This window comes from Nipponia nippon, unplaced genomic scaffold (assembly GCF_047370975.1).
Source record: "Nipponia nippon isolate SJK-2023a ecotype South Korea unplaced genomic scaffold, ASM4737097v1 scaffold_23, whole genome shotgun sequence".
NCBI lineage: Eukaryota > Metazoa > Chordata > Aves > Pelecaniformes > Threskiornithidae > Nipponia > Nipponia nippon.
In genome coordinates this window covers 2,392,221-2,420,172 of record NW_028262340.1, presented here as the reverse complement: position 1 = coordinate 2,420,172, position 27,952 = coordinate 2,392,221, and the positions used below count along the sequence as shown (strand labels likewise).

General features: G+C 44.2%; 1 protein-coding gene across 1 annotated transcript; it reads right to left on the bottom strand.

The window, feature by feature from the left end:
- Positions 1-1,604: 1,604 nt before the first annotated feature.
- LAPTM5 (lysosomal protein transmembrane 5) lies at positions 1,605-27,952 on the bottom strand. Its single transcript, XM_009468500.2, has 8 exons — positions 27,630-27,952; positions 18,257-18,350; positions 8,800-8,876; positions 7,973-8,101; positions 7,322-7,447; positions 6,682-6,777; positions 3,348-3,440; positions 1,605-2,395 (listed from the first exon to the last, which is right to left on the bottom strand). The coding sequence occupies exons 1-8, from the start codon at positions 27,714-27,716 to the stop codon at positions 2,321-2,323; spliced, it is 777 nt and encodes a 258-aa protein (XP_009466775.1). The 5' UTR covers positions 27,717-27,952; the 3' UTR covers positions 1,605-2,320.

The window sequence follows — 27,952 nt, the reverse complement described above, 5'->3', positions numbered from 1 at the left end:
ACTTTAGCTGCTTTAGTTGTATTATCAAAGTCAATTAAACCAAGAGGCTTAGGGAATGTTGAAGCCTGCTGCAGTAACTAAATAGCCAAGAGCATTATTAATGGGAATTTAATTAGAGGGAGAATTTGAACCGTTTAAAGAGAGGGAAAAGGATTTTTAACTCAATTTAGTTGGATCACAATAAAGAACCCTTTTCTGGTTTAGAAGCCAAGTGATTTGCCAGCATTTCTCCTAATAATATTGTTGGCAGACCCAGTTAGTAGGCTGTTGGTCAATCCTGGCTAGTGGAAGGCAGCCTGGTGAAGATGTCCCAGTTGTGAGGACTGTCACACACCATCTCCGCACCTACAGACTGTGATAAGGAATCCTAAGGGAAGGACTGTGCTTTCAAATACCTCCCTAAATTAACAAGGAGAGAGGCTCCACCCAGGTAGCCCACCCCATGGCCTCCTCCAGACCTGGCTTTGAGCACTGCAACCAAGGTGGGCAGGTAGCTGGTGAGAAATGAGAAGCAGCCAGTTTCAGCATCCAGCCTGGTCTTCACGACTACGACCAAGAGGGCTGACAGGTGATGTCTGGAAGGTACTGTAGCCTATTTATTATTCATATTTCAAAGATAACATTTCATCTCTCCACCTAATAAAGCAAGATACTGAGATGGACCTTGATGCAAGAAGCTGGGCTTTTCTCATGCTTCTGCAAAGCTTTGCGGTTGAATTTTGTGTTTGTGTCTTGCTCTTTGGTCACAGTTAAACAATTGCCAGATTTAGGGTCAGAAAAATTCTTTTCTGCTTGAAGAATTTGAGGGGTTTCTACTTTCATAAGTAATTTTAAGCATGTTTAAAAGCACTGGAGACATTAAGATGGCGTTGTGGTACACCCTTCCAGACTTCATGTCTGGTTTTGAGTATCCTGGTCACCAGAACAAGGGAGATGAAGCAGAGAGAAAAGGAATCATCACCCCTCTTCAGTGATGAGAAAACCATCTCAAAAGTATATGACCAACATCTTTATCTTCATCCCCATATACATAAATACACATCCAGTGAAAAGAGCACGGGGCAGCACTGACCTTTCTTATTTAGGCTTTGGCAAATCTTCCATTGAAGCTTGTTGTTTTGTTTTAGAGCAGAACAAAGACCCAAGGCTGTGGTCCACACTGTGGATGTTGCTGGAATAGTTATTACTGAGCAAATTGCACTTTCATACTGAGTTGTTTTAAAAGGCAGGCAATGATCCAAAAAGGTGAGCAGATGCTGAATTCCAGATAGTTCTCATCTGTCATCAGCAGCACTATTCACTAACATCTACAGCGACTGACCTGTGCAGAGTTGGTTGTGAATGTGCCACAGAAAGCAGGATCTTTATCTGTGGTGATAATGTACAAGAGGATGGAATAAGCTAGAATTTTAGATTAAATTGCCAGGTTGGCTGTTAGAAATACCATCTTTTCCTTTGCAAGCAGCACACACATGAGATAACGTTGGCCTAAGGCCAAAGTACGATTTTTGCTAACTAATTTTTTTAGAAAGCAAACTATTGCTTCCTTGTGACACACTTCATACAGCAAGGAAAGCATCATTCAGAAATCAGACAGCAAAGTATTGAAGCCATTAACATTTTTTTTTTAATTGAAACTCATCTTTCAAGTCACATTAAAAGCAAAAAAAATGCAAACACTCAGGTATAAAATGGCAGAGCAATACTGTGATAATTCCAGCATGTTGTCTATTCTGGAGTACACACTATCAATCATCATCATAAGCAGACAGGATGAAAGCTGCATCGTAGTTCATTTGAAACCTTCATTCTCTTGCTGATCCCTTTCCCATAGGGTCCACAATAAAAGATGCTGGTTAGCATAGCTTCAGGGCTGGACTATCTCAGCAAAACGGTTCTTGCCCATTTTCCCCCCATTCCACTTCCTAAATGTCTCAGCTGCTGAGTTAGACGTGAGACAGATGAGAAGCAGCATCTTGCTGGCATAAAGCAAGCCTGACAAGGGATTCAGGCCAGTGCCTACAGTTCACATTAGCCAGATGTCAGAGGCCAGTGATGGGAACCTTTGTGGTGCCTGGTGCCAAGTTTATTAAAATTAGCATTGCAGGTTGGTAGTACCAAGTCAAAACTGCCAGTGTAGAACAAGGCACCAACTCCAGTGGTTCACCATCACTCTTTGTAGGCTCATAAAGTGAGCTGGATTGTGATAAGCATGGTATTGCTATAAAGTAAGGACTTCTCAATGAGGCTGACTATCTGACAGAAGGGGTAAGAGGCACCAACAGCAATACAGATGTCGTCTTCTCTCCATGAGTGGAGCTTAGATTGCTACATAGGGTGGTGGGGTTTCCTTGGAAGGCAACTCTAAGGCTTCCTCATATGACGGCAGCACAGCCTGAAAGAGAAGACCATTAGTTATGCTCTGGGACCACATGAAGGGTTTCGAGTGGATTTGATCTTGGATGTGTTTCTCTACCTAGTTCAAAGCAAGGTAAAAGAACCACATGGGCTGTAAGACATGAAGGGCAGAAATCCAGAAGAGTTAGAGGTCGGCAGCACTTTATAACCACTTTGCTGCCAGTCCCAACTCCATCTCTCAAAGCATGGTTGCAATAAATGGACCAAGGCTCTTTAATGTCCAGAATATAAGCCTCATTGCCTAAGCAAAGAAGTTAAGCTCAGATCATTGCAGAGAGCCATGATGCATGCACAGCAGGGGCACACACTGCTGGCAAGACAAGGCTCATCATATTTGCCAAGTTTCAACAAGACAAATGCCTACACTTAGCATTCCATATTCTTCCTCTTTACTTCTCATCCATCTTTACAGTATCTCTTATTTTTGGAAGGTCTTCAGTATCTTTCCATTGTGTCAGAGCAGCTGGATGTGACTGCTGAAGAAATCATCAGCAATGTAAGGAAGGACATTGATATTCATTATTTAGCAAACTGTTAAGATGAAGGACAATGCACCAAATCTCTCAGACATTGATCCAGTGAAAGGTGAAGGGTAGCGCTATTAGGCACAGAAACCAAAGTTCAACTGAAATTAAAAACACATCTCTGAATCAGAGAATACAAGTGATATATTCCCATTTATCTACTTTGCCTGGAGCCTGAGTTTCAGGTTCCTTGCAGATACCATTGCCTTTGAAAGATTTTGTACGAAAGTAAAGTTAAAGGAATATAATATAATTGGAAACTGATTATTAGTACCTGTTAATGCACATTTGAAGGATTGAACTATCTCTCAGACCACGAAAGAAGCAAAAGTAAGGATCGTCACGCATCTTATCAGTCTAAACCATGCCTTTTCATGGTGTAAATCTAAAGCAGTCTTTACTCACCTTTTCGACTGTTTGTGGGTCAGCTTTCACCTCCTGTCTCTTGCTGGCTTTAATATACTTAAAGCAGCTCAGGACACATTTGAACATATAGGCCTGAAAAGGAAAGGGAAGTCTGCCATTGCATTGCAAGTCAACAAGAGCATTTCCACTTTTGCCATCACCCTGCTACTGCCCTGCTCTCTTCTCTGGAGGTAGAAGCCTGGGACCATATGTCCCAGGACCTTAAATCAGTGCCTCTTGATCCTTCACTAGAAAGGTGACAGCTCCATCCATTCAGAAGAGTACACCGGTGTGGGAAGTCAATAAGACTAGTAATACCATTAAATATAAAGCACATGCTTGAGACCTCCGAGAGTGCAATGTCATCAGGTAGGAAAGGAAAGCATGTCTTTCATGTTATTTTCCTGAGCAGGCTACAAAGTTTGGATGTCTCAGAAAAGCACCTTGGGTACAACATTCACCTCCCAGAGATCCAAAGCTCCCTGGTCAACAAGGACTGACATGAAAGGTCAGCTCATTCAACAAAATCCTATACTTGCAACAGCTACACTTTTCTGACAAGACCACCTTGCACCTCAGCGTTACAAGATGCAATAAATAGAGGTTTTCTGAGAAAAATGGATCAATTGACGGATAGTGGCACAAGAAAATAAGCAAGGCCTGTGAAACATACCATATTAAATAAATATTTTCCCTACTCTGTGCAGCGAGGCAAAGTCATGTGCCTCTTATTTTTATTGGCGTAAGACTCTACTTTAAAAACAGTTGGCATTTTCAAAGGAACATAGGGAGTTATATGCCCCGAGAACAAGCCATGTAGCTTAAGGTTTCCTAGAACAATGAGGACTGTTTGTCTTGACACAAAGCCAAGACAAAGAACGAGAACAAAGAATGAAGTATCTGAGTTGAAGGAATCCATCTCTCAAACAAACTTCCAGAGATGAGGAGGTAAATCCAAAGTTTGACCACCTTTAGGGAATACTGCCAAAACCTTCCCCCTTCCAAAAGCCTCTTCATACAGAGAGCAAATACGCAAGACACTGAAGCAATCACATAAACTGTACAAAACCCCCCACTCATCCACGAAAGAAACCCCAATAAATAATAAAAAAAACCCCATACAACAAAAATCCTTTCTTTGATTTTGATTCTGGAGGAGTTTGCTTCAATGAAGCTGACTTCAGTTAAGACTGCTGCAAGCAATAGCAGGCTTAAGCAGAATACATTAGTACATGCAGCTTACGTAAAGGCAGCCAGTGACCTTGGGATCATCCCATTACCAGCTAACTCAAAACACTCAAGAGTCACTGTAGGATACCCTTTTCCACAGTGAACTGAAGAGGCAAAACTTCTCTGGCAGCCGTTGACATTATAAGTGGATGGGAAGCTTGTCCTAGAGATCAGGAAGTGAACTACTTCAGAAGTAATTATGTTAAACCCTTTCTTTCATTTCCCATCAGAAATGTTTTATTCCCCTTGGTTTCTGCATTCTTATCACCGTGGTCATGGAAGGGGATGACTTTATGATACTGAGGTGAGATAAAGATTACTTGTGGATACACAGATCAGCAAGAGAGACTGCCCTAATGGTGCTAGGTAAGCTTCACTCCTTCACTCACTCTGCCCTTTGAATACTTTGCATCTCCAAGGAACTTAGACTGGAACAACCGATGGTATCACCAGTGGGGCTCTACAGGTAAACATACAACCAGCCACCACACTGGTAAGGAGCTATGAAGTTGCATGGAGGGACTTCCATGTTGCAACAGGACACGCTCCCTGCAAAGTGTGGTGTTGTATGAGAGAAAGGAGGGAGAGGAGCGTTACCATCCCCCTAGCACTGTCAGAGAAATCTTCCCTGCTAAAAGGGCGAGCAAAGTCTTGCAGGTCTCATATGAGGTCACTGTCAGAGGCATTCAGTGGGGCAGGTGCCCCATCTCTTCTGCATCTGACAGACCACCTTTTAGCTAAGTTATTCTATGGTGCGGGATGCAGATAACTATTTGGGGACAGTAATTGCAAGTTGGCAGGCAAACAGCACAGGATACACTAAAATGTTTGTTCTGTGTAAGAGTAATAAATGCTTGTGATGGGTCCTTAAACAAGTCAATTTATGCAAAAAGATCCTGGGCTAGTCCAACATATTTAGATGACACCCTGATGCGAGCATTCAGTGAATTGAAACCAATGGGCCCTAAATTGGCCAAATGGCCTTTTTAGGTCTAAAATGTTGTTGCCACGTTCCTCATCAGATCTTTATCACTTGGAAGGAACTCTCTCATGCAAATGGTTTTGCTACACATGGAATAGGGGAGGGGTTGTCACTAAGTTTACAGAATGGGGTTCCTAATGACTTATTTTGGGGAGTTTAGTAGACCAAGGAGTACTTGTGCCTGTCCTTTTTTTTTTTTTTTTTAATTATCCTCCCCCCATCCCTCCTCCTACAAACTCCAGAGCAAGAAGTCATTGCAAGTTAAGCAGTTTTGTAGCTAACCCTATGGAAAATTCAAATCAACCGATTTGCCAGGTCAGTGAGATTTCTGCTGAAGATCCACGCTGCCAGCTGGGTTTCAGGGTTATCTCCACTCCTATTGGACAGTTTATGCAAATATTAAATGATATGCTAAAGTCGTGTCTGCAGTGCAATTGTACAAGACACTTCACTCCACACTGGCTTGTCTAGCCACGTTGGAAGAATCTGAATAAAAAGTGTTTTCCAACTAACAAGTAGCATTTTTCACTGTGACAGAATCTGCTCAAGTACCTGGAAAGATCTGGTTTTCTTAGCTGGTCTGAAACCCCTCAGTGAAAAACCTGTTCTCTGATCCATTGAGGCAAGAAGAATAAAAACTATCTCACAGTGGAGTTTTCTGAGAAGCAAGCAGGATTTAGCAGCTCACAGGTTTTAATTAAATGTCACGGTATCAGTGTGCGTAACTCTGCTTACATCAGTGCAGATACAGCGACTTACCCAAGTGGAAGATCTAACCTGCTGCTTAATGTTCTAATTTATTTTGGCACACAATAGCAGAGGAGTTTCCTATATTTGTTTTCAAACACCTTATCCTTCTAGAGATGAATGGGCAGTAATATCTTCTGGATGTAAGAGAGATTTTGCTTTATAACTCGCAGCTGCAGAAGCATAAAACCAGTGATTTGAATATTAGACCTGCCTCAGACACTACGCTGAGGCATAGCTCCTATTATGCCCAAGGAGGGAACAATAAGACTTTCCAATGGCCTGGCAGATTTGAGAGAGAAGTAAAACCAATTCCTCCTATCCCTCAGGCAAGAGAGCTTCATTTCAGCCTCACCAAACCCGGCAGCCATTTACCTTCAGAAAGAGGACAGCAATGAACGCAATGGTGAAGGTGACCATCACTTTGGCATATTCATCTGTTGGTAACTTCTCCAGGGTTGGCAAAAAGCCCTGTGAAAAGAGGGAGAGGGTCTCAGTCATAAATATTTATTCCCTCTACCAGGGTCACACAAAGTGGTGGAGATCTCAGCCTGCCTCTCAGAAAGGTGGGACAGGCCACCTTCCTTTCCTCATCAGAAAGAGTACAGGGGTATTTTTTTCCTCCTACTGTTTATACTTCTTTAGCAAAGATTTTCAGAAGACTATTTAAATGAGAACTAAAAGTATGACTGTTTAATAAAGATGAAAAGTTGATGCATTTTCAATGCATGCAGGCAGGCTCCATCCAAATCATTTTGCTCTGCAATTTGCATCCATAAGATTCTTACAAGAAAAACAAGGTGTCCTTTCAAGAAACACATGCATAAGCAAGCTGTCAGTCAAGAACACCATGATGGTGAGAACATATGGAAAATCCTCTTATGTCATCAAACAGAGCAGTTCTCGATATACTGTAGAGATCAGAGAAAGTTTACTCTGTCTTAACAGCCACTGAAAGAAACTTCATAGGGGTTCACAGCATGAAAAAAATCAGTTGAGCTTGCTCATAACCTACCCCATTGTCTGAAGACTTGAGGCTGAGATAGGTGGGGACCTCCATGTAAGAGCTGCAGAGAGTGAGAATACTCAGGCAGAAGTCCAGCAGCTGCAGAGCCAGGAAAGGGATCTTCGAGTGTCCCTGCTGCAAGAAGGGTAGGGAACGGGAATTTGGTTGTGATTATAAGGTTGCGTCACCTCTGTAGATTTTCCACATTTTACGCAGGGCCTGTGCTTTTTTCACATTGACAACCTAAGTTATTTAATTCACTTATACTAGCCAAAATGATGAGCAAACCATCCTGTTGGGCTGATTTATACAAGCTCCACAGAAGAGGCCTCTAGCTGGAGCAGTGATATTCCTAGCTTATCTCCAGCAAGCCCTTCCCAGCATGGGCACACCCAGAATGACCTCCCCAAAGCCATGCAACAGAAAATAAAAACAGGAAGATTCCCAGACATGGGAATCTAAGCAATGTCCCAGCTGTCACTAGTTTTCCTTGCACATCCTCTAGCCCCAAGGATTGCATCCAGTCTCCAGCCAGTATAGAAAATACCTCGCCACGAGGAACCGTGGCCCAGGATAATGATCCTTTATCCCTACATTATGCCTCGGTCTCCATCTCATACAGAACAGAGAAGACCACCCCAGAAGTGAGCTGTTACCTACCGTGTGGCTAAGGGAGGACACTGAAATGATCGCTGGGATTTGTATGTAGGAACTGAACATTGTTAGGAGGCTGAGGAGAAAGTCCATGACTTGTAGAGCAAGGAACGGGATCAGGAGACGTTCCCTCTTCTGAGAAAGAAAAGCAATGCCAGTTATTTCTATTCTGAATGGGAGAATGAGACCAGCTATCACTACCTGAAAGGGCATATATTAAGGTACTCCAAGAATAAATACTTTCCTGGAATTTCTGCATCTAATTCCACATACTGTGGTGACAATTGATTCAGAAATGAAGGGCATCAACATTGATTTTTTTTCACCCCCTTGGAAAGTTTCTGTGAATTTTCACTATGCAATGTTGGAACTTGATCCCGTAAGAGCTGCCATTCAGCTGTCCCCAAAGTTTACCAGAGAAATCTGGGTTCCCACACCATTGCATGGTCATTTCTTCTCCTGAAATGGGAAATAAATCCCCAGTCTAACAGGGGAGTTACAGTTCCCCTCCAGGAGTTGACTTGCAAAAGAGCAAGGAAATGATGCAATAAAACAACATTTCTAAATCATAACCTTTCCATTCCTTAACAAGAAAAATAGTCCTGATGGAAATGTCACCCAGATTTGGTAAATCTGGCAGTTAGGGGCCTTGCAGATGAGCCTGAGACTGCAAACCAGCTGCCTTCTCTCTCTGTAAGAGACTGGAGAGATTTCTCTTTTTTTTTAATCATACTTCAGCATCTTCAGTGAACATCCTCTAGCCCGCTCCTCTAACACCTCCTAACTCAGAGAGGCCTCAGCCAGCAGCTAAATGTCATCTGTGGAGAACATACCTTCACCACACCAAGGAGGAGGTTGAAGCTGATGACAAACAGCATGATGATCAACAGGAAACTGGTGATGACATCAGCTAAAAGTAATAAAAGATTAAAAAAAATTACCACATTACTAAAAGCTGGAGCCTAATATCTCAGTTCAATCATACCTCTTGTATATGTGGGGGAATGAATGCCATGCAGCTAGAAAGTTACCCTCCTTTTCCCTTTCTCCATCCACTTTTTCATCTGTCTTTGAAGCTTCTGTTTCTTTAGCCACTGGGTTGAGCAGGCTGTCAGCTCAGGCACGTGGGAGCCAAAAGGCTTTATTGCCTGGACTGAAATTTTAAATATCTTAGGCTACAATATTAAGGTAAAATGAAGCAGGAAAAAAAAGGCAGAATGCTTCTAGCTAATGATTAATAAGTCTGAGTTGGAAATTATTTCGAGACTCAGAGACAGATAAAGTAACTGAGTGAAATCTGGTGAAAGATCTGCAAGATTCGTAAGCAGACAAGAAGCACGAGTTTTGACCACCCACCGCTGGTATGGACCACAGAGTTTCAGAGTGAAATATCTCACCTCCACTCTCTGTAGCTGTAGGATGCAACATACACATTAAAAATAAACGTGTGAGGAGAACAACATGAGACAGTTCTACCTCCAGGGCCGAAGGTAATCTTTGTCAGCTGTTTTGGGTGCAGGAAGGCGATCTCTTACATACATGTAGCTTCCTACTGAACTGTTCCCAGGAAGCAATTTTCCCTCTTGGTACTGCAGCCTGCCCTGATGATGACTACCAAAGCCTTGCTTGCACTGTACAGTATACACATTTGGTCTCTGTAGCAGTCTAGACAGTGTGAGGTTTTTTGTAAAGTTGGTTTGCTGCTTAAAAAAAAAAAAAATGTCCAGCTCCCTCCAAAGGCAAAACACTGCTACTTTCTTTATCTGCCTCTGTGTAATGTACAGTCTTTCACAGTGCCTCCTCCAACTCGCTCTCTGATTTCTTTCTTATTGCTTTATCTGAGTTTCAAATAGCAGCAGTCTCTTTGGGGTCTCCAACTCCCAAGTGCTTGAATAAAGGGTTTAATTTTATTAGAAAAGAGCCAAACTTTTAACTTTTCTGACTTCTTAAAAGCAACTGATCCTTTCCATACATACGTTTCTTGAACGTCAGAAATATTTGATGACTGGTTTGCTTCCCCCCCTGCCAACTGCCTGATTATTCCATGGCTATTCAATAAATCTAGTGCCTAACTATTTTTTCCGTTACCCCTTTCACTTGCTTTCATAAAGAATCTAGAAATTGTGCTTTAGCCTGTTGGATCCCTGATACATTCCAGCTGCTCTGAAATCCTTCACTGCTCCATATTACCCATTTTTTCCCCCATGAAAATACCCCTCCATCTCCCCCAGCATTTGAGTGTTTGCCTATAGCTTTGGTACAACATTACATTTTTAGCGGATGGGGGAGTATTTCAGTGCTTGCGCATACACCAAAGTGTCCTTAACTCACTTCCTAGCTTTGCTAACAATAGAATAAAATAGTTTACAAAGATGCTAAGGCAGAGAAACCCATCTGTCGTGGTTTAACCCCAGCCAGCAGCTAAGCACCACACAGCCACTCGCTCACTCCCCTCCAGTGGGATGAGGGAGAGAATCGGAAGAGTAAAGATGAGAAAACTAGTGGGTTGAGATAAAGACAGTTTAATAGGTAAAGCAAGAGCTACGTATGCAAGCAAAATAAAGCAAAGAATTCATTCGCTGCCTCCCATGGGCAGGCAGGTGCTCAGCCATCCCCAGGAAAGCAGGGCTCCATCACGCGTAACGGTGACTTGGGAAGACAAACGCCATCACGCCGAACGTCCCCCCTTCCTTCTTCTTCCCCCAGCTTACATAGTGAGCATGATGCCATACGGTACGGAATAGCCCTTTGGCCAGGCTGGGCCAGCTGTCCTGGCCATGCCCCCTCCCAGCTTCTTGTGCACCGAGCAGAGCCTGGGAAGCTGAAAAGTCCTTGACTGGTGTAAACTCTACGCAGCAAGAACCAAAACATCAGTGTGTTCTCAACATTATTCTCACCCTAAATCCAAAACACAGCACTATACCAACTACTAAGAAGAATATTAACTCTATCCCAGCTGAAACCAGGACACATCCCTCTTTTTCAGTCAGATAACACCAACAATGTTGTTTACAGGAACAAAATATTTGCATTGGAGCAGTCACAGCTGCATATCATATTTTGGCCAGTTACTCTGAGGGAGAAAATGCAAACAGTCAGCCCAAGTCAAAGGGAGAGCCGTGCTGGAGAAGGGCAGACCTACCACCCAGTGCTGCCCACAACATCTGGCAGGAGATGGGCACCCATTTAGATGCAGCAGCTGCAGCATATGCAAACTGTCAAGTACTGCATCCAGGCTCTGCTAAGCAATGTGGGTATGAACAAATGCCAGGTGAAGAACACACCAAAGACAATACTGAGAAGCCCTGGAGCCTTTCCAGGGTTGTAGAGGACCTGCCTGACAGCTGGGCTGAGCCACATCTGGTAGCAAGGGCAGGTGGCACTAACAGCCACACTCCTCACATCCTTACTCTGTTAGCAGAGAGTGCACTTTATTGCATTTAAATGCATTGATACAAAATATATTTTCACTTTCCTTACTATCTATCTTCTCAAGAATTAGCAACACACTTGAGTCTCCTCTAGAAATGAGATTTGCTGATGAGGAACCTTTAGTCTGAAAAGCAGCTGTGACAAGTACTTCCCTCCTTGAGCATGGAGAAGCCTCTTCCTTTCTGGGGCTCAAGGGGAAAAACCCTTTGAGGAGGCTGCACCCCTCAAAGACACAAACATAGCTTATCTCAAGAGAGGGAGCAGCACTACGTAAGTTACTGCACATGGTGGTGTCAGACATTCAAGACCTAAGGGAACGATCAACAGTATCCAATGAACACTTAACCTACATCAGGGGAAAAGACTTTTGATGGCACAAAACAAGAATATTGCTTTTACTTATAATGTGATAAAGAAACCAAATGCAGGATCTGTTTACCACAAAGCACTGAGAATTGAAACACAGAAGAAGAAGTCTTAGGAAAGAGCAAAGAAAGAAAACCCAAATCCAGCAAACCCCAAGAGAGAACAGAGAGAGCAATAGAGAAAGAACTTTGCTGCAGAGGAGGCTGCTCACAGCTTTGCAGCTCACAAGGGTCATGGGAAGAGCCTAAGCTTCAACACAGAAAATCAAACCCACCTTTCAGAAGCAGGAGAGTAGAGACAAAGCTGTGATCTGGTGCACAAAGAACCAAAGATTAACATGAGGACAGCATAAACTAAAGCCAAAAAAGAGTTTAGCAAAGAAGACAGGCTCAGCCTTTGTAGGAGCAGCCATAAAAGGAGACAGTCCCATTAAACCCCAAACTGCCTGGAGCCATTTTCCCTGGTTTTCCTCCCAGAACCAACCATCAGAAGCTTGCCCAAGAGAGGATTTATCTCTTTAGCACGGTGTTTCCTCAGATTCAAGACAGCTGTGTTTTTCTGCCTTTTTCTACATGGTCTCATGCTCCAGCTCTCTCGGCAGGCTTGCTAATTAATTGGGCAACTGGCCGTTGCTTCTGCAGGCTAATTGCTGGCAGAACACAGCTGAATTTTCCAAGCAGAACCTAGATCAAAAAAACCCTAAACAAAATAACAAAGAAACAAAAAGCCCACACCCCTACAGACACAAAGGGATGGAAAGAAAAGGAAAACCAAGAGAAAACAACTTTCCACGCACTGTCTGCCTCCTATTTGTTCACAGCAAATATAGTCATCCCTTCTGCTGCCAGCAGATCTCTCCATTCAAGGGACGTTTTAGTACTAACAGATTTGATCTAATTAATCAAAGATTTTACCTAAACAAAATGACTTCTTCCTTTGTGGGAGCACATTTAGCAGATGGGCTAAAGGAGTGACCCCCTTAGACAGTGGTAGCTGCTGGCTCTTAGCCCTGCCTGTGCAAACCCTCCATGAGGTAGGAATGCGGTACATGTTATAGAGAGGCCAGATGTCACCTGCAATACTTTGCAAGTTACCTTCCAGAACCAGCAGTAGATCCATGGGGATCCCTGGGGTTTTAGGCACTTGCAGCCACAGCAGGCCCTAGAGACCGGATTACTGTGACTGACAGGCTCTTTCCATGCCCAGCATCAGTTGTCCAAAAATATAAGACATTAATTTTTAAGTCTCTTCAGCATTTCCCTTCATGCTTAGTTGGCCTTTGTAGGATGAATGTTTGTCTCTTTTGTACTTAAAAACCCTCAGAAAAGGGCAAAATTTAGGAACCTTGAACCAAGCTTGAGCACCTGTATAATCTCAAACACAGGACATCATTCCATGCTTTTTTCCTCTGTTCCCCCCGCATGTTCATCTGGGTGCCTGTCTCAGGAATAACCCATTTTCCTCTACAGCACCTTAAAAAGTACCGGAGTATTCAGAGAATAACAGGGTTTGTCCCTGTAGAAGGTGTGTTGGCCCTTTGAGGGCTGTTATTGCAAGACAAGAGGCAATTGTTACAATAAAGGAAATTCCAGATAAAAAGAAGAAAAATCTTACAATAAGTGATGCAATCTTGAACAGGGATGCAGAGAGGTTGTAGAATTCTAATTTTGGGGAATCTGCAGACCTCAACTGGACAAAGCCCTGGGCAAGCTGCCCAACCTTGGAGTCAGCCCTGTTTCAAGCAAGAGGTTGGACTGGAGACCTCCAGGGATCCACCTTACTTTTGCTGTGATTCAATGATTACAAAATCAGGCAGGGAAGAAAAGTTGCTCCTCACAAAGCCTGCTTCACTCCTATAGCCCTAGAATATCCTACCTACAAGAATATTTCAGTTCCACAGCCACCTCCATGCTGGCAGTCGTTAAAAAATAAAGTTATTGCTGGCAGAGAGTGAGGTGAGAGCTTGCCCCCTTTGAGGTGCACCTTTTCCCAAAAGCACACAGGAATAAACAGCAGCAACAAATAAATGAACATGCTCTTTCTAATGTTTTTTCTTACTCAAATTCTCTGAAACTACCTGAGTCTCCCAGAGATCCCAGGGAATTTAATGAGAAGGAATATATATGTGCTGTGAAGTAAATGCCATTTTCCTCGGGGAGGTGGTGCAACCAGAATGGGGGCATATGACAGAGCCTCCGCAGAGCTGCACTAGATATTTGCAATGCTAGCAAGTAGTACCAAAAAACCCGACACATCCAACAGGAAGAGAGAATATTTATTTGCCAAATGTCTATTTTTTATTAACTTCACATCAGGGTTTTTGCCCTGAATGTAGCCAGGAGGGACATTGAATGAGTCCTAATATTTCCCATGAATGCAGAGAAACCCTTTTCTATTTTATGGCCCAATAAACTGGCATGGGAAATACAAACAGGGCTCATAAAGCTGTGGTTTAACAGTTGCATTCACAGATTGTCAAGGATGGCAGTGTTAGATTCAGGGTTGCTGATAAGCTGCAGGAAGTTGTTTCTGGACAGCTGCATTCAAAGGACGGGCAGGACCAGCAAGGGAAAGAAGCCTCCCAGCCCCAGCCAGGTTCCCTTTTCATCAGAGAAAGAGGGAATACTTTCTGCATAGGAAATGGTATGCATAGGATATGGTATATGCTGTGCACACAGGTCTTCAGGCATAACTGAGATATTTTTCTTGGCTGACTGGACAGAAGTTGAAACAACTTTTCCAGTTGTACTTTGTCCACAGCCTCAATTTTTATAGTCACTAATGAAAAATAAAAGTGATTAACACTCAGACTGGACACAGGCATGAATTGAAGACATCCTAAAGATCTGACCTATGGCAGGCAGTGGGGTGTAACCTTTTCAAGGCAGAAAACCATTCATGTTAGTAGCTTAGAATGGGTAAGGAGGTTTTAATTGAAATGTTTTTGGGTGGATCATTTTTTGGTTTTATTTTTCCAGCAGGAAAAGCTAGTCTGCCAAAGCTCATATGCACTGCCAAGAAGACTTTTGCTAGGAAGGCTTCTCAGCTCTAGGATGAGATTTCTAATAATGGGGGAGGCTGCATGGGAAATGCACATCCAAATTTGTGCTGTACGTGAGATAGAGCATAGAGACGTGAACCTAATTCTTCCAAATTGCAACTGAATGCTCCAAATCACCACGCAACAAAGTTTGTCTCCTGTTCCCTCTGCCTGGCCAAATTAATCTTGTGTTATTTCTTAAACATTAGTTAGGTAGTAAATTTAGACCTGCTTTAGATTAACCATCCTGGCACTGACCCCACTAGGGGTGGGAAAATCATCTTCAAGGCTCCCAAAGACAAAGAAGAACCTGGGTCTTCTTCCCATTGTAATCCAACATTTTCAGCAGGTCTTAATTAATTTCTTGATCAATTTTCATTGAAAAACAAATTTCAGAGGAGTGCTCTCAGTCCTGTGCTGCCTGTGGCATCTTGTAAGCCAAGACAGCAAGGAGTAACAGGCTGCAAGGAACAGAGCATCTCTCTTCTAAGGGCAGCTGACCCACTCACCCTTCCCATTACCCTGGCAATCCCAAAAACCTACAACAATCCCAATTCTCCTTCCCCTCCCTGACCATACCTGTGGAAGTCAAGGCCCATCCCAGCCCCTCTTTTTCAGGCAGCAGAACATACTGCTGAGAAATCTTGAGGGAGCTCTGATACCTTATAAAGAACTCCTATAGGTATTTTTTCCTACTGTATCATGTGAAAAGCATTTTCCCATAAACCTTGACTTCTTTATATTCTTGGGCCATGACTACAGCGTTAGCATTATATATTCTGAGACATGCTTTAATCTGGCAGGATCTACAAATAGAGCAGCAGATGCTGAGGGCATCGACAGAACCTCTCCCCAAATTGTTCTCCAACTCTTCCATCTGGGTTTTGAAGTCAAATTGAACTTTCTGTACTGCTTTGCTGGTTTGCTTCCCTGCTAGTTTCTGGAAATAGAAGGGTTGCACTGTGTTTATTCCAACTACAATCACAAAACACTCACGATCTCCCAAGCAGAGCCCTTTGAAATACTTGGGAAGAGAAGCCAAGTGGAAGTGCTGGGGATTTCATTATAAAATGTTCCTTTTTGTGTAGGAGGCAGTGGAAGAGGGGGAGGGGGAAGACCTGTCATTCTGATTGTGTGGGAAGAGGGGAGGTTGTTAAAAATGGGACCAATTTCACTCGCAATTGTTCTATTCTTAAAGAAAACCCTCCAGATTTGCAGAAATGCACGTCTTGCTTAGAAAGCATATAATGGTTTCGTACGGAAATTATCTGAAAAATCTGTCTCAATGATTTGTTTCTTTTTCTTTGAAGAATATTTTATTTAGATACTTGAAGAAAAGTAAAAATTGCCTTGGATGATCTTTCTGCAATAGATAAACTATTGTCATTTTTACATAACTTTATCTGTGGGAAAGTATTCTGATCTGCAAATATCATGTTCAGTTTTCAGCAGTTCAGATCACTGTGTTAGTCAGAATGCATGTGCATACCCTGCCATCAGGAAAACATATTTCCAGCTGTGCCCATGTCCAAGCCAGGTACATCAAAATAAAAACAAATGATCAAACAAACCACCAAAAAAACCCCAAAGCCAAAAAAGGGAGGAAGATCTTAAGGTCACGCTTGCATTATGTTCTTCGGTTTGTGTCTGTGAAATTAAAACTAGAAACATTTATTGCAGAAATGGAAAACTGGATTCTCCTACCTATGTTGTGCTGATCCCAGCAACCTGGAAAACAGTCAGGGTTTAGAGCCTGTTCAGTGTGTTGCATGTTGCCCTAATAGGAAAGCTCTGCAGAAAGCGTTTTCCAAAGCAGTCATCATGCAAGTCTGCGCTGGGTGTTGAGTTGAGCCACAGCTCCAGAGGGGCCTGTGTGGACCACAGCTAAGCAAAGTAGCCTCCAACCCACCCAGATGGACTAATTTGGAAATAACGCCCTGTGTGAAAGATGTGAACCAGCAGACCCTTGCTCGGTGTCCTATTAGCAGGATTCACCCAAATTTCCATCTTCTGCTCACTGTTGATGACTTTCAAAACAGCCTTGGTGGATCACATTAGTGCCTCCTAAAACCCAGCTGGGCTCTTTTGAAAAGCATGAACCCATCTGTTAGCAATAACTTCACCCAGACAGTGTCTATGCCTTTTTTTCATGCTTTCCACTGTGTCTGACTCCTGCCCTGGGGACAAGTGAGTTTGGGATGTGCAGGCATCTGCTGTACTTGACTTCTTTTTCCTTCATTTACAGGTGGCCTCTCCGTGCGTGCTTGCAGCTTGGGGAAGGACATACTGGAAAAGCAGGGAACAGGCAAGTCCTTGCTGCTGTGGGTTGCATTTTTCTCTGACTATGAGCCTTCTCTGCAGAGAGAGACAATGCAGGGTGTGGGAGTCTGGTTTCCGTCTTTCTGCACACAGCAGAGAAGGGTTATCTCAACTTGTGGTTTTACACCGAAAAGTGACTAAGAAAAGGAAAAAGCACCCTGCATTTGTTACTTCTAAACAGCTTCATGCAAAATTAGCCTGGTTAAGTAATATTTGAGGTTTGGGGAGTTATTTTCTAAATGGCACCCCACATGAGAAATCTGCCATGTCTCTGAAAGACAAGCTAGATCCTTCCTAGTTCAAGCCATAGGAATTCAATCAGCTGTGGTGAATATGATGCTTGTGACTATTTGTGGTATACAAAACAGCCTGGCTGCTTCTTCCAGACAACCAATGTTTGCAAAAAACACCAGGGGTTGGGAACATCTGGGGATGGGGGCCAAAGGGACAGGGGGGAAAGGAAGGTGGGCTGCTGTGACACTCCAAAGTGCCTTCAGCTGTGAGGTAGGAGACCCCTGCATGGCATGATGGATGATGAGAAGAGGATGGCTCCATGGCATAGAGGGCAGGGTATTGGTGGCAACGTCAGGTAGCCCATGCACCCATGGGATGTAGTGTGGGGCTGCAATTTTTCCCCACTCCAGGACTCCAAGGTCACTGGCCAGACTAGGTCCATTGAGGAGTTGGTCAGACACTTTGGTGTTTTCCTGGAAAATGCCCAATATGTGAAGGGAGTCAACAGTGTGTGTAAGGCTTAAATGATCTACGGTTAGTGAAAAGAAAGAGAAGGGGAAACCAGGATGTCAGATTAATGCAAAGTGTATTGCAGAGGGAGTGGGAAGGCTGGAGGAGTATGAGAGTACTGGAGGGTTTGGGCTGAGGGCCTGATCCACTGAAATAAAGACAGCTTCACTGGGCTCCACATTGGTCTCCCAAAAGCCAACACAGCCATGGCCTAAACCAAAATCCAAATCTTTAGAGCCTAAATTTTGTGTCTGGGTCTGAGCTTTTGGCCCATCTGCTCTGAATACCAGTTTCCAGTTTTCTTTGGTGAAAGAGGGAGCAATGTAGGACCTTGGGCTCCCTCTCAACCCCACAGAGCTCTGCTGTTTTCCAGCATCCTGGTGACCTACCAATCTTGTAGTAATCCTTGTCCAGGTCTTTGCAAAAGCCTTTCCCGCTAGCCACCTCCAGGGAGTACTCAATCAGCAGCAAAATGCTCATAACCTAGGAAAACAAAAGCAAAAGACACAATTTAGTGGGCCCTGGGCCAAATTCCTATCAACAAATTTGTTTCGAGGGAGCATGCAATAGCCACAGTCCTAAATGCAGGATGGGTCTCCAAGTGAGACAGTCATGAAGTGTTTAAAATCCTTTACAAGGAAACATTGAGGCAAAAGTTATCAGTTTATTAATGGCTTGGGTTTAACTGTCTTTTTCTGCCAGATTCTGAAGGAGGATGCAGGAATTACAAAGTTAATGAGTTTTGTTTCAACATTTTTTATCCAGAAAGTCTTGGCTTTACATTTTGAAATTGCATTTTGCTTCAGAATTGAGCTAAATATAACAATAGTATTTTAAAGTATAAAAAGAAACACAAGAAGAATAAAGATCTCTCTTTAAGTCTAGCTATACTACTTCATTGACAAAAATATAATTTTCTTTCTTTTATTTATTTGAGAAAAATCTCCAAAGTGCTTTTTTCACATTGAACCAAAATGATTTTCTCCAAGTTTCTGAATTGGACTATCAAACCCCAGACTCCAGGGTTCATCCCATTCTGAGTTTAGCAAGCTGCGAGATGGAGTGAGGTCTAGAGCTGTGGTCTCAGTCCTAGCACTGTACTTCTATATCCAAACAGTAATGATCTGCAGTGGAAAATCAATTTCTAACCCCCAGGTTAGGGAGAGCTCCTGTTGCATGTGGAGCACTGGGCAGTCAGGGGCTGCAGAAGACCTCCATAAGGCTGGAGACCTCACCATGGACTACCTCAGACAGCAGGTCCAGGGTATTTCCATGCAAGTAAAACCAGGAAACGAGTAGCCACAAGGCCAGACACCCCACCACATCCCTCCTGGGGACAATACCACCCTGCCAGTGTGTATGCTGCAGACAGCACGTGCCAAGGGGACCAAACTTGATGCAGATCCAAGAACAAGAAGTCCAAGGCCACAATGGAGCATCAGTCACTGCCCGCAGTGTTGTCAGAGCAAATAACACCTCTTGGGGTAAAGGACTACTTTGATGCCATTTATTGTTCATCACATTACTGACAGTTTCAGCACTGTAGAGTGAGACAGCACATTTCTGACTCCACCATGCATCCAATCTTGTTTATCACTTTCGTCCTCGTTCTCCGGTCTCTGCTGTCCTCCTTCATAACATAGTCTGCCAGCCCTATACCTACAGCTGCCCTTTCCAAAAGCAGCATAGTGTGTGCTGTGTTATTTTAAAATTGGCTTAATAGCGTGGGTGGCTGGGGAGGAAGCCTGCTGCTACGTTCCCTGAGGATGCAGGAAACACGGGCTTGTCCCTGCAGCTCCACCTCACTGTCTGGACAAGCTCTCTGAGCACTCTACTGCTGTGCAAAGAGCTGCCACTTCTTCTCTGCCTGAGCTTTACCCCTCTCCAGGAGGACCTCTTGCCACAGCCACAGGGCACAGCCTGAGAGCAGAGAGCAGGAGAAATCCAGGGACCATCATGCCCTGTTCATTTTTTCCTTGGAGATGTGGGAACTGAGTCTGCAGGAGAGGAAATCCTGAGGTGTGCAAGAAATGTAGAAACCTGTGCAAACATGACTCTCCATCTTCACCCCACCAGCATTAGGAGCACCCATTCTGAAGACTACCAGGGCCAGGAGCCAGCAACAAAATTACCATCAACAAAAAAGAGGTTGTCATGAAGAGGTGAATGACAGAAGCCATTTTATCTGGACTGCACAACCTCTGTCTGTGAGTCATCTGAACCTCACACTGATGGAGGAAGCAAGTTTGTATCTGCCACCAAGATCAACACAAGCTCAGGTACCGTATAGCTGAAACAACTTTTCCACAATAGCTATAGCGACCTTTCATTTCAACAACCACTTAAAGAAGTGATGCAAGCAAGGAGGAACCAGAACTGTTGTGGTCTGTGCTCGTGTTTGCAAACTTTATGTATGGGAAAGAGCACATATTTTTTGTCTTTTGCAGAGCAGCGGCTGCAGGTGCCATACGAGATCCAGGCAGACTTCAGGCTGGAGTAATGTATAGTCAGATGTGCTAGGGCTGACATTGCAAGCAAACAAAACAAAGAGGCATAGAAAGAAAGACTTCATGTTGCCCTGAAATGGGGAAGCAAGGCTGGCTGCTATGGCCTGCAGCAGAGACAGGAACTGAACGTAGGGTCTCCCGCTGTCTCTGCGATAGCTGCAGGAGACCTAGAAACTATCTTCAAAACCGAATTCATCAACTTTCTGTGCCACAAGCTGCAAGTGCAGTTTTCAGAAGAGCTGTAGCACATCCCCCAGAGTCCTTTGTTTCTAGAGTGAGTGTCCACCAAGCCACACTCTTACTGCAGTGGGGACTGGGACCCTGTGTCCCACCACTAGCCTACCCTCTGAATTTAAAGTACTGTCTAGAGTCTGAGTTGGAAGAAAGGATGTGTCATGTTTTCTCCCAGCCTGTCTGATATCAGGTTGTTCAATAGCTACATAAGACACACTACTTTTTTTCATTATTTTGCCATGCAGTAGATGAACTTTGCAATTAGTTCATGAGGCTGACAGAAAAAGGAGAAATACCTAGATCTCATTACATGGGGACATGAGATGATAGTTAACATGAATTCAGTTTAATGTAACAATGTTTGAAGTCCCATGGAAGCACTGAACCTTGTCAAGGATGAAATTGCATCGATCTGAAGTTTCTTTACACTTGACGGTCTCCCCTGGGATGTAAAGGATCTTTCAACTAACTGCACATGGAGATCACATGCTGACTTCAAGTGCCCTAAGTTGTCTGAGAGGTCTCATGTACATGCTCCCGAAGAGACTTCGTTTTTCTTATTGCTACTGTTGGTCAAACCCCTCAAATGTCAACATGGGAAATATAGGAAGAAATTGCTTTTTCAGGTTTCTGTTAAATGGAGGCCTGAGCAAAACAGATGACCTGAGCCCTATACATCAGTTTCATTCCTGAAAGACGAGTGAGTGAACACAGGACATCAAATCCCAAATGCTCCCATCCCAGCTGGATTTAGAGCCAGAGCAGAGCCACAGCCTAAACTACAGTATGAAGAACCATCTCTAATGTCTATCAAAGAGGGGAACAGTAAAGCAAAAGAGTTCCTGGTTTCCTTGCAAGCGTTGAAATAAGCCACACAACCAGACCAACTGCAGTCACATAAAATAAGTACACGTCAGATAGAAAACGCAAGCCAAATCTGAAAGATTAAGACGACTTTTAAAGTGACATTTGCTATAAACTTTCCATTTAAAAGAGCTTTTGCATAGAAAGAACAAACCACTGAACTGCAACGAGATAAAGCAGACAATGATCTGTGTGCCTTTCTGTCGGCTCTCCATCACAAGTGCCATGTGAGGACCAGGATACTTCTCCATCACCTGACTTTGGGTTTGACACACTGCTGCCTGGCATGTGGCAATCTCATTTACTCCTCCAGAGAATATACATACAAGGTGATGAAACCTCTACAGTGGGCTGCTCACCTCAATTTGAGAAGAAGGTATAGAAAAATTGATGTGGTGTCTGCCTGGCACTCCTTGCTCCACCAGTCTGTATATATTCTCACTTGAGATTCACCCTTCAGCTCCAGAAGAAACAGAAATATTCCCATTTCAGACAGACAGGACTGCTCAGACAAGCATCCAGTTCCCTTTCTTATTCCTATGTTACGACAGGAGAGATGCAGGCTTAAAATAGGAAATTTCACCTCCCGGTGCTCAGTTTGCAGCTCACTTGGTGTGAGCCCAGCCCCTCCACCCCTTCTTATTTTATCTCCTATAGATGCAACTTTTGGAGGACACCTCTCATCTTATTGCTGCCTCCATTTAAAAGGAGTGCTTCACGTTTCTTGGTACAAGATTTGTAACACCAGGAAATGAAGTGACTTAGCCAAATAGTGTAGGACTGAGGTACAGCCAGCCGTTAAACCAAGACAGCTAAATTGGGGGTGTCTTGCAAGGCAGAATCTTAACAGCATGACGCATGCAGCCCCTGTTCCCTGATGAATAATTTTGCTGCAGCTGCAGTAGGGTTAAACTGCTGCTAGAGGTTATGTCATGTGCCTTTTTTTTCTGAAATATGTGCAGCTTGACTAATCTCCAAATAATTTATCTTTATGCACATGGCCTTAGTGTGACGGCTGCTCCTTTTTTTTCACACCCAGTGTTTCCGCAAGAAGAGCTCGAAGCCATAATAAACAGGGGTCAATGGGGACAGCGACGTGCTGTTCCAACAGCGCATTGGGGTGCTGTGAAGGTTTCTGACAGTGGTGCACGCAAGCAGGTGACACCCAGCACCTTGACGGCAAATAGCACCGCATAAAAATGCCATACTTTCAATGCTGCGCCTTTTCTTCCTTCAATTTAAAAGTGGTTGTTGTGGCAGGGTGGGATGAAGTGAGGAGTGTTTTTAGCTCCCATTTGGTTTCCTTTCAAAACATTTCATCTTTTTCTTTCCTGCTGCCTCCTTCTCCCCCTCTTGTTTGTGCAACAGAGATGCTCCAGGAGGACAAGGGAGCAGCACAGGGACTGCTGAACATCTCAGGTCAGCCACAGCCTGGTGAAGGTGCAATGAATTGCAGCTCTGTACCAGAAAGGTCATGTCCACAGGTGAGGACTGGAACTAGGGAAGGTCCCAGAGATGCGACTCTGCTCCTTGAGTTAAAGAACTGACAAAGAGAAGAGCTTGGTTGCGACAGAGGCCCGAGCAAGCTACAGACACGCTGCTTTCCAAGACCTACTTTGGCTTTAATCAAGGACTAGTAGCAAATGAGTTGCAGGTTTTCTGCCCATGCTGTATGCACAGAAGCAACTTTCTGGCCTTGTTCTTGAAGCTAATGTCAAATAACTTGAGTTTCTTCATGCCTGGGAAGAGCCGATGAGCAGACGGACAAATTCCTCCATGCTTTCTTTGAAACTCACCTGCAAGTCACCTCCCAACACCCACTGAAGCTTTCCTAATCACACAACTCTGTCCCCTCCTTGTTCCCCTCCTTTTTCTTCCCCATTTGTTTGAGAAAGCTCACCATTTATTTCAACTGTCTATGGAGAGATCAGCAGTGAGACAAATCTGATTTATAGGAGGACAAGACATCACCACAAAGCCTGAGAGCTTGTGTTTGATGGCATTACTATCACCCAGCATCACTATGATTCATCACTAGGACCCACAGCAATAATTTATACTGATACAAACCAACAGTATTGATGTAGCAAATCATCCAAGTCACTGCCGACTTATAAATCTCCTTTTCTTTTTCCCTCCCTCTGCCCAGCTGCAGGTATACGATCAAAAAGGTGGAGAAGAGGTAGGGAAAAAATATCTGCTATTCTCTGTTATCTCTTAAAGCAGTAAGACAAGACAACCTTCTCCAAAAATCAAACTGTTTCCCAAGGGGTTCTGTGTAAAAGAAACCCACTGTGATGATACAGTAGGTACAGACACACTGGGACCTGCAGAGACTTGGGGAGTTAGAGGCTGTAGTGATGGCCACTCTGTCAGGAACCAGCAGCAGCAGGGTTGAAGAGCTGAGGCTGCCCCTGTCCATTTCCCATATCCTTTACTGGGTCAACCCTGGTCTTCAAGAGCATCTCTGGCTCCTCAGTCTAAACCCAAGTTGCATGTTAGTTGCTAATGCTCCCTGGCTCCCCATTCCCTGCATTGATCTTGTACACCACGCTTGTGCATATCTTATGGTAATCACTGTTCTGGTTTTGCAATAATGCGCTACGAGGTTTCAGAGGGTGACCCACAAACCCTTCTGACCACCAGCCACATCCAGCTGGTCATTGCGATGGTGGCTGAACTGCACAAGAGCTGTAATTTAGAGATACGGGGTTGCTTCCTACCCAGGCAGCCCTGGCACTGGGGACTACCAATGTGGGCAGAGGGAGACCAGAGCAAGGACCCAGCTGTGGCTCTGCAGGATCCTCTCCAAAACCACGGTGAGATCCCATGGTGAGTTCACGTTGCTTATGATCTCTTAGGTGCAGGGTGAAGCCAAATCACGCCCTGGCAGAGCAGAAAGGGAACACATGCAGGTGGCTTTGACTGCAATGTGAGAGTTTGGTCTTCATTAAAATATCAGGTGGAGTTATTACTGCTAAGTCCTTTCCTGTGAATGTGCTGAAGACATGCTATGGGTGATGGGCAAGTCTGTTTTAAAAATGGTCTCAGAGTTACATTCATACTCAATGCAGACTCGTCCCACACAAAAGAGGGTCAATGGGTAGCTCCAGCACTAGACCCCTGATTGCCCATACTGCCATACTTAGGTTGCTCCCTGGCTTTGGTTTGAACCACTCCAACCACTTTTCTTCAAGACCAATCTGCTGCAGAAGGGGCTGACACCAAGCCAGGCAGCATCCGTTGGCTTGAGGGCCCAGGATCAGTCCTTTACCCCCTTTTAATTAGCAATGCAGAGAATCTAAGTGTTTTGTCACAGATAACTATCCTTTTATTTATATAGGATAAGGTATAAACTACAACTAAGTATACCACACATAATTTCTGATTTGAACCATGTCACTGCTAACAGTCAGGAGAGGGACAACATTCACAGCAATAAAAAAGACTGTGTGAAACAGCCTCCGCTCACAGAATTCCTCCTTCCCCTGTCACACTAGAATTTGTCAAACACGGAAAAGAAATGATTGAAAAGGAACTGTGAGCAGAACAGAGCTGGAGATTATTAAACACAACAGCTACATGATAGTTTTCATGTAAACTCAAGCTCAAGAACCCTCCGACGTACTGACTGCAGAGGATGCATGGGGCAGGGATCACTTGGTACCTGTCCTTCTTCCAATACATTCTTCTCTAAGCAGCCACTGCTGGCTGCTGTTGGAGACAGGCTGGGAGGCTGCCAGACTTTGGGGCTGACTCTGGACATCTGTCTTATGACTTCTGCCTTTGCCATTTTGGAAAGAAAAGCAGCTTCTCTTGCCCGCCCTCAGTGGACCTTTGAACCTCTTCTGCAAACTCTTTCCCATGAGCACTGTGAAGGCTCACTCCAAGACTCTCTGCCTTTTGCTGTTTAAAACTCACCTGGTGTTTTCAACAGACCCACAAAACATTTTTGAAATAACACATCTTTCATATGATGTCACTGGTAATTAAGTTTCCCCTGTTAGCCACCTGCCCTGAGCAGTAGCGTCTCATTCTCTTCCATCATGCACTGGTGCAAATCAGGAATCTCTATTGTTGTTAGTGGCATCATGGTGAAACACTTAGGAGAAAAATGTGCCTCAGTTCAAAGCGTTTGTTGACGTCTAAGAAAGACAAAAGAGGCTTTTTTATGATTCACCCTCCCAGCTAGGAAAAAAAAAATTAATTTTCTGTACCTCTGTTTCACCACTGATAACAGATAGCTCATGTCGCATGGCGTGCTTGAAGCCCTCTGGAGAAAATACGTTGTAGTTCCCTGTCTTGTGTTTCCCACCTTTGCACAGACCTTTAATTTTGCCAGCTCCTCTTCAGATCTTGGCAATATTTCCTACGAGGATCCCATTTCTAAACGGTTCATGACCATCCCTCTGTGATGGCTATATGCTTAATTGGCTGTCAGAAATTGCTTGTGCTCTGCTGCAAACTCTCAGCGTTCATGTGTTTCAATTTTTGTGTCTTGGGGTCATGAGAATGCACAAGAAATGCAGCAATTTCTTTTTCTTTAAAGCGGTGAGATTATAAGCTTTGAACTTGTGGCAAAAAGACAAGTAGCCTGCCCAGGGTCAGATGCTCAAAAAGCAGAAGGCAAAAGAGGTTATAAAATTGCATGATTCTTTTAACCAATCTTATAATGTTTTTGAGGTCCCCAAAAGATTAAAATATGGCATGGAAATGCTACTACAGCACCTGGCTTTCAAGTAATGCCTGGGGGAAAATGTTGGCAGTTACATTGCATGAAGATGTGGTGTAGACCCAAGTTTCTCTGCTCTCCTGCTCTGGCCTGGCACAGGACCATCTCCTGCCCCAAACCAGGGAGGTGCAGAGATGCTGTGCTGTGCCCAAGCACAGCCACCCCCCTCGCTTGCTTCCCCCAGCAGCCCACAGTGCTGCTGCTCCTGGTGCGTTTATAAAACCCTATCATTCACTGAATCCTTTGCCTTTATCTTACTATCCAAAAAAGAGACTAAACTGATCTCCAGATTTTTTTGCCTTTCATTTCATGAGTCAAATCCTCCACCAAGATATGCAGGAATGGCATCGTGGAAGTCAAAACCATTAAACCAGCACATCGGACCACTGTCTCGGCTTTGTGTGAGTGAGGAGGGGGCTATAGTGCAGTGAAGATTTGCTCAGGCAGCTTGGATTGCTCCTGCTGCCCCAGGAAAGCAGACTGGTGCTGCAGGGGGACCATGGCATGTCCTTCCTATGCATGGCCCGGCTGCCACAGCTGCCATGACCAGCTCATATTTGCAGGCTACAGCTCCCCTCACTCCGCTTCTCCGGTGCAAGGAGTGGGTTAAGAGCCCCTGTTAACCGTTATCACCCTGCAGGCTCCCAACCCATGACTGTGCATACCGAGTGCAACAGATGGGATTATTTTAAGTGCCTCTGCTGTGCGAGAAACCACATCCTCAGTATGACTTAAAGCCACCTGAAAGCACCTCTGTGCAACCAGGCAGCAGGGAAGAAACGTCCCTCCAGGCTGTGCTGCCTCTGCTCGCTGCCATCTGCAACCACCCCCGGGGAAGTTACGCCAGCTGCCTGGCAGCTGAACACAGCCACAGATCAAAACGGAAACCAAAACGGTGCATATAGTGTCCAACTGGCCGTAGAGAGAGAAACGAGACAGCTTTGCCCACCCGCCCTTTGCTTGCCTGGCACCTAAATCCCTCCTCCCTCCAGTGACCCATAATTTCAGCACTCCCACAGTTTCCATTGCCACTGTGCTGCCCAGTTTCTAACCAACAGGTCCATGTAACCGCGCTGAGCCCTGGCCAAGCTACACACCCCTGCATAGGTAAGAGCTCCTGCATTAAGCCTCAAGGGAAAAACAGAAAGCAGAGTGAGTTTCCATGAGCTCCAGTGGTAAAGTCAGGGGAAAAACAGTTAAAAAAATCTCCCAGTACAATAAATCTCTTCCTGCCTCCCCCCTCCACTTTCTCCTCTTTTGTCCATCCCTCCTAAATAATTGGTTTTTCTCTTTCGGGAACACAGAAAAGGCAACAGTCAGGAAACCTTGTGATCTGCAATGATAACACCTTCTGCAAAGATTACACCTCCGCCTCTCTTTTCTTGTCTCCCTCTCTCTGTCCCCCCTTTCAGTCCTGTAACTTACCATGTGGAAGATCCCTAGAGCGACTGTTGCTGTCTTGATGTTGAAGAAGCAACATTTGGGGGGCTCGGTGGTCATTTGAGCAGTCATTTTCTGATCCCTCTGCGCAGCTGTGAGTTAATGGTGTTGAATTTGCGGCAACCGCTCCACTGAAAAGCAAAGTGAGCAGCACAGCTCAACTTCCTTCCTGGTCTATAAATGTTTAAGTCATCTACAAAGTCACATGAGGTCTTTGATTTCTCAATAATAAAGAAAGCAAAATTGCATTGCTTTTCTAACAGACCTTTAACTGCTTGCACGACCCAGATGGCAAATGTAAGCACAAA

Bases quoted from the DNA above. Each gene is read 5' to 3' on its own strand.
- LAPTM5 (XM_009468500.2), bottom strand. From the start codon at position 27,716: ATGACTGCTCAAATGACCACCGAGCCCCCCAAATGTTGCTTCTTCAAC. The intron at 7,448-7,972 runs GTAGGTAACAGC...CCCTTCTTGCAG, and splicing joins TGTCCTCCCTTAGCCACACG to CAGGGACACTCGAAGATCCC. The intron at 3,441-6,681 runs GTAAATGGCTGC...TTTCCTTTTCAG, and splicing joins TTGCTGTCCTCTTTCTGAAG to GCCTATATGTTCAAATGTGT.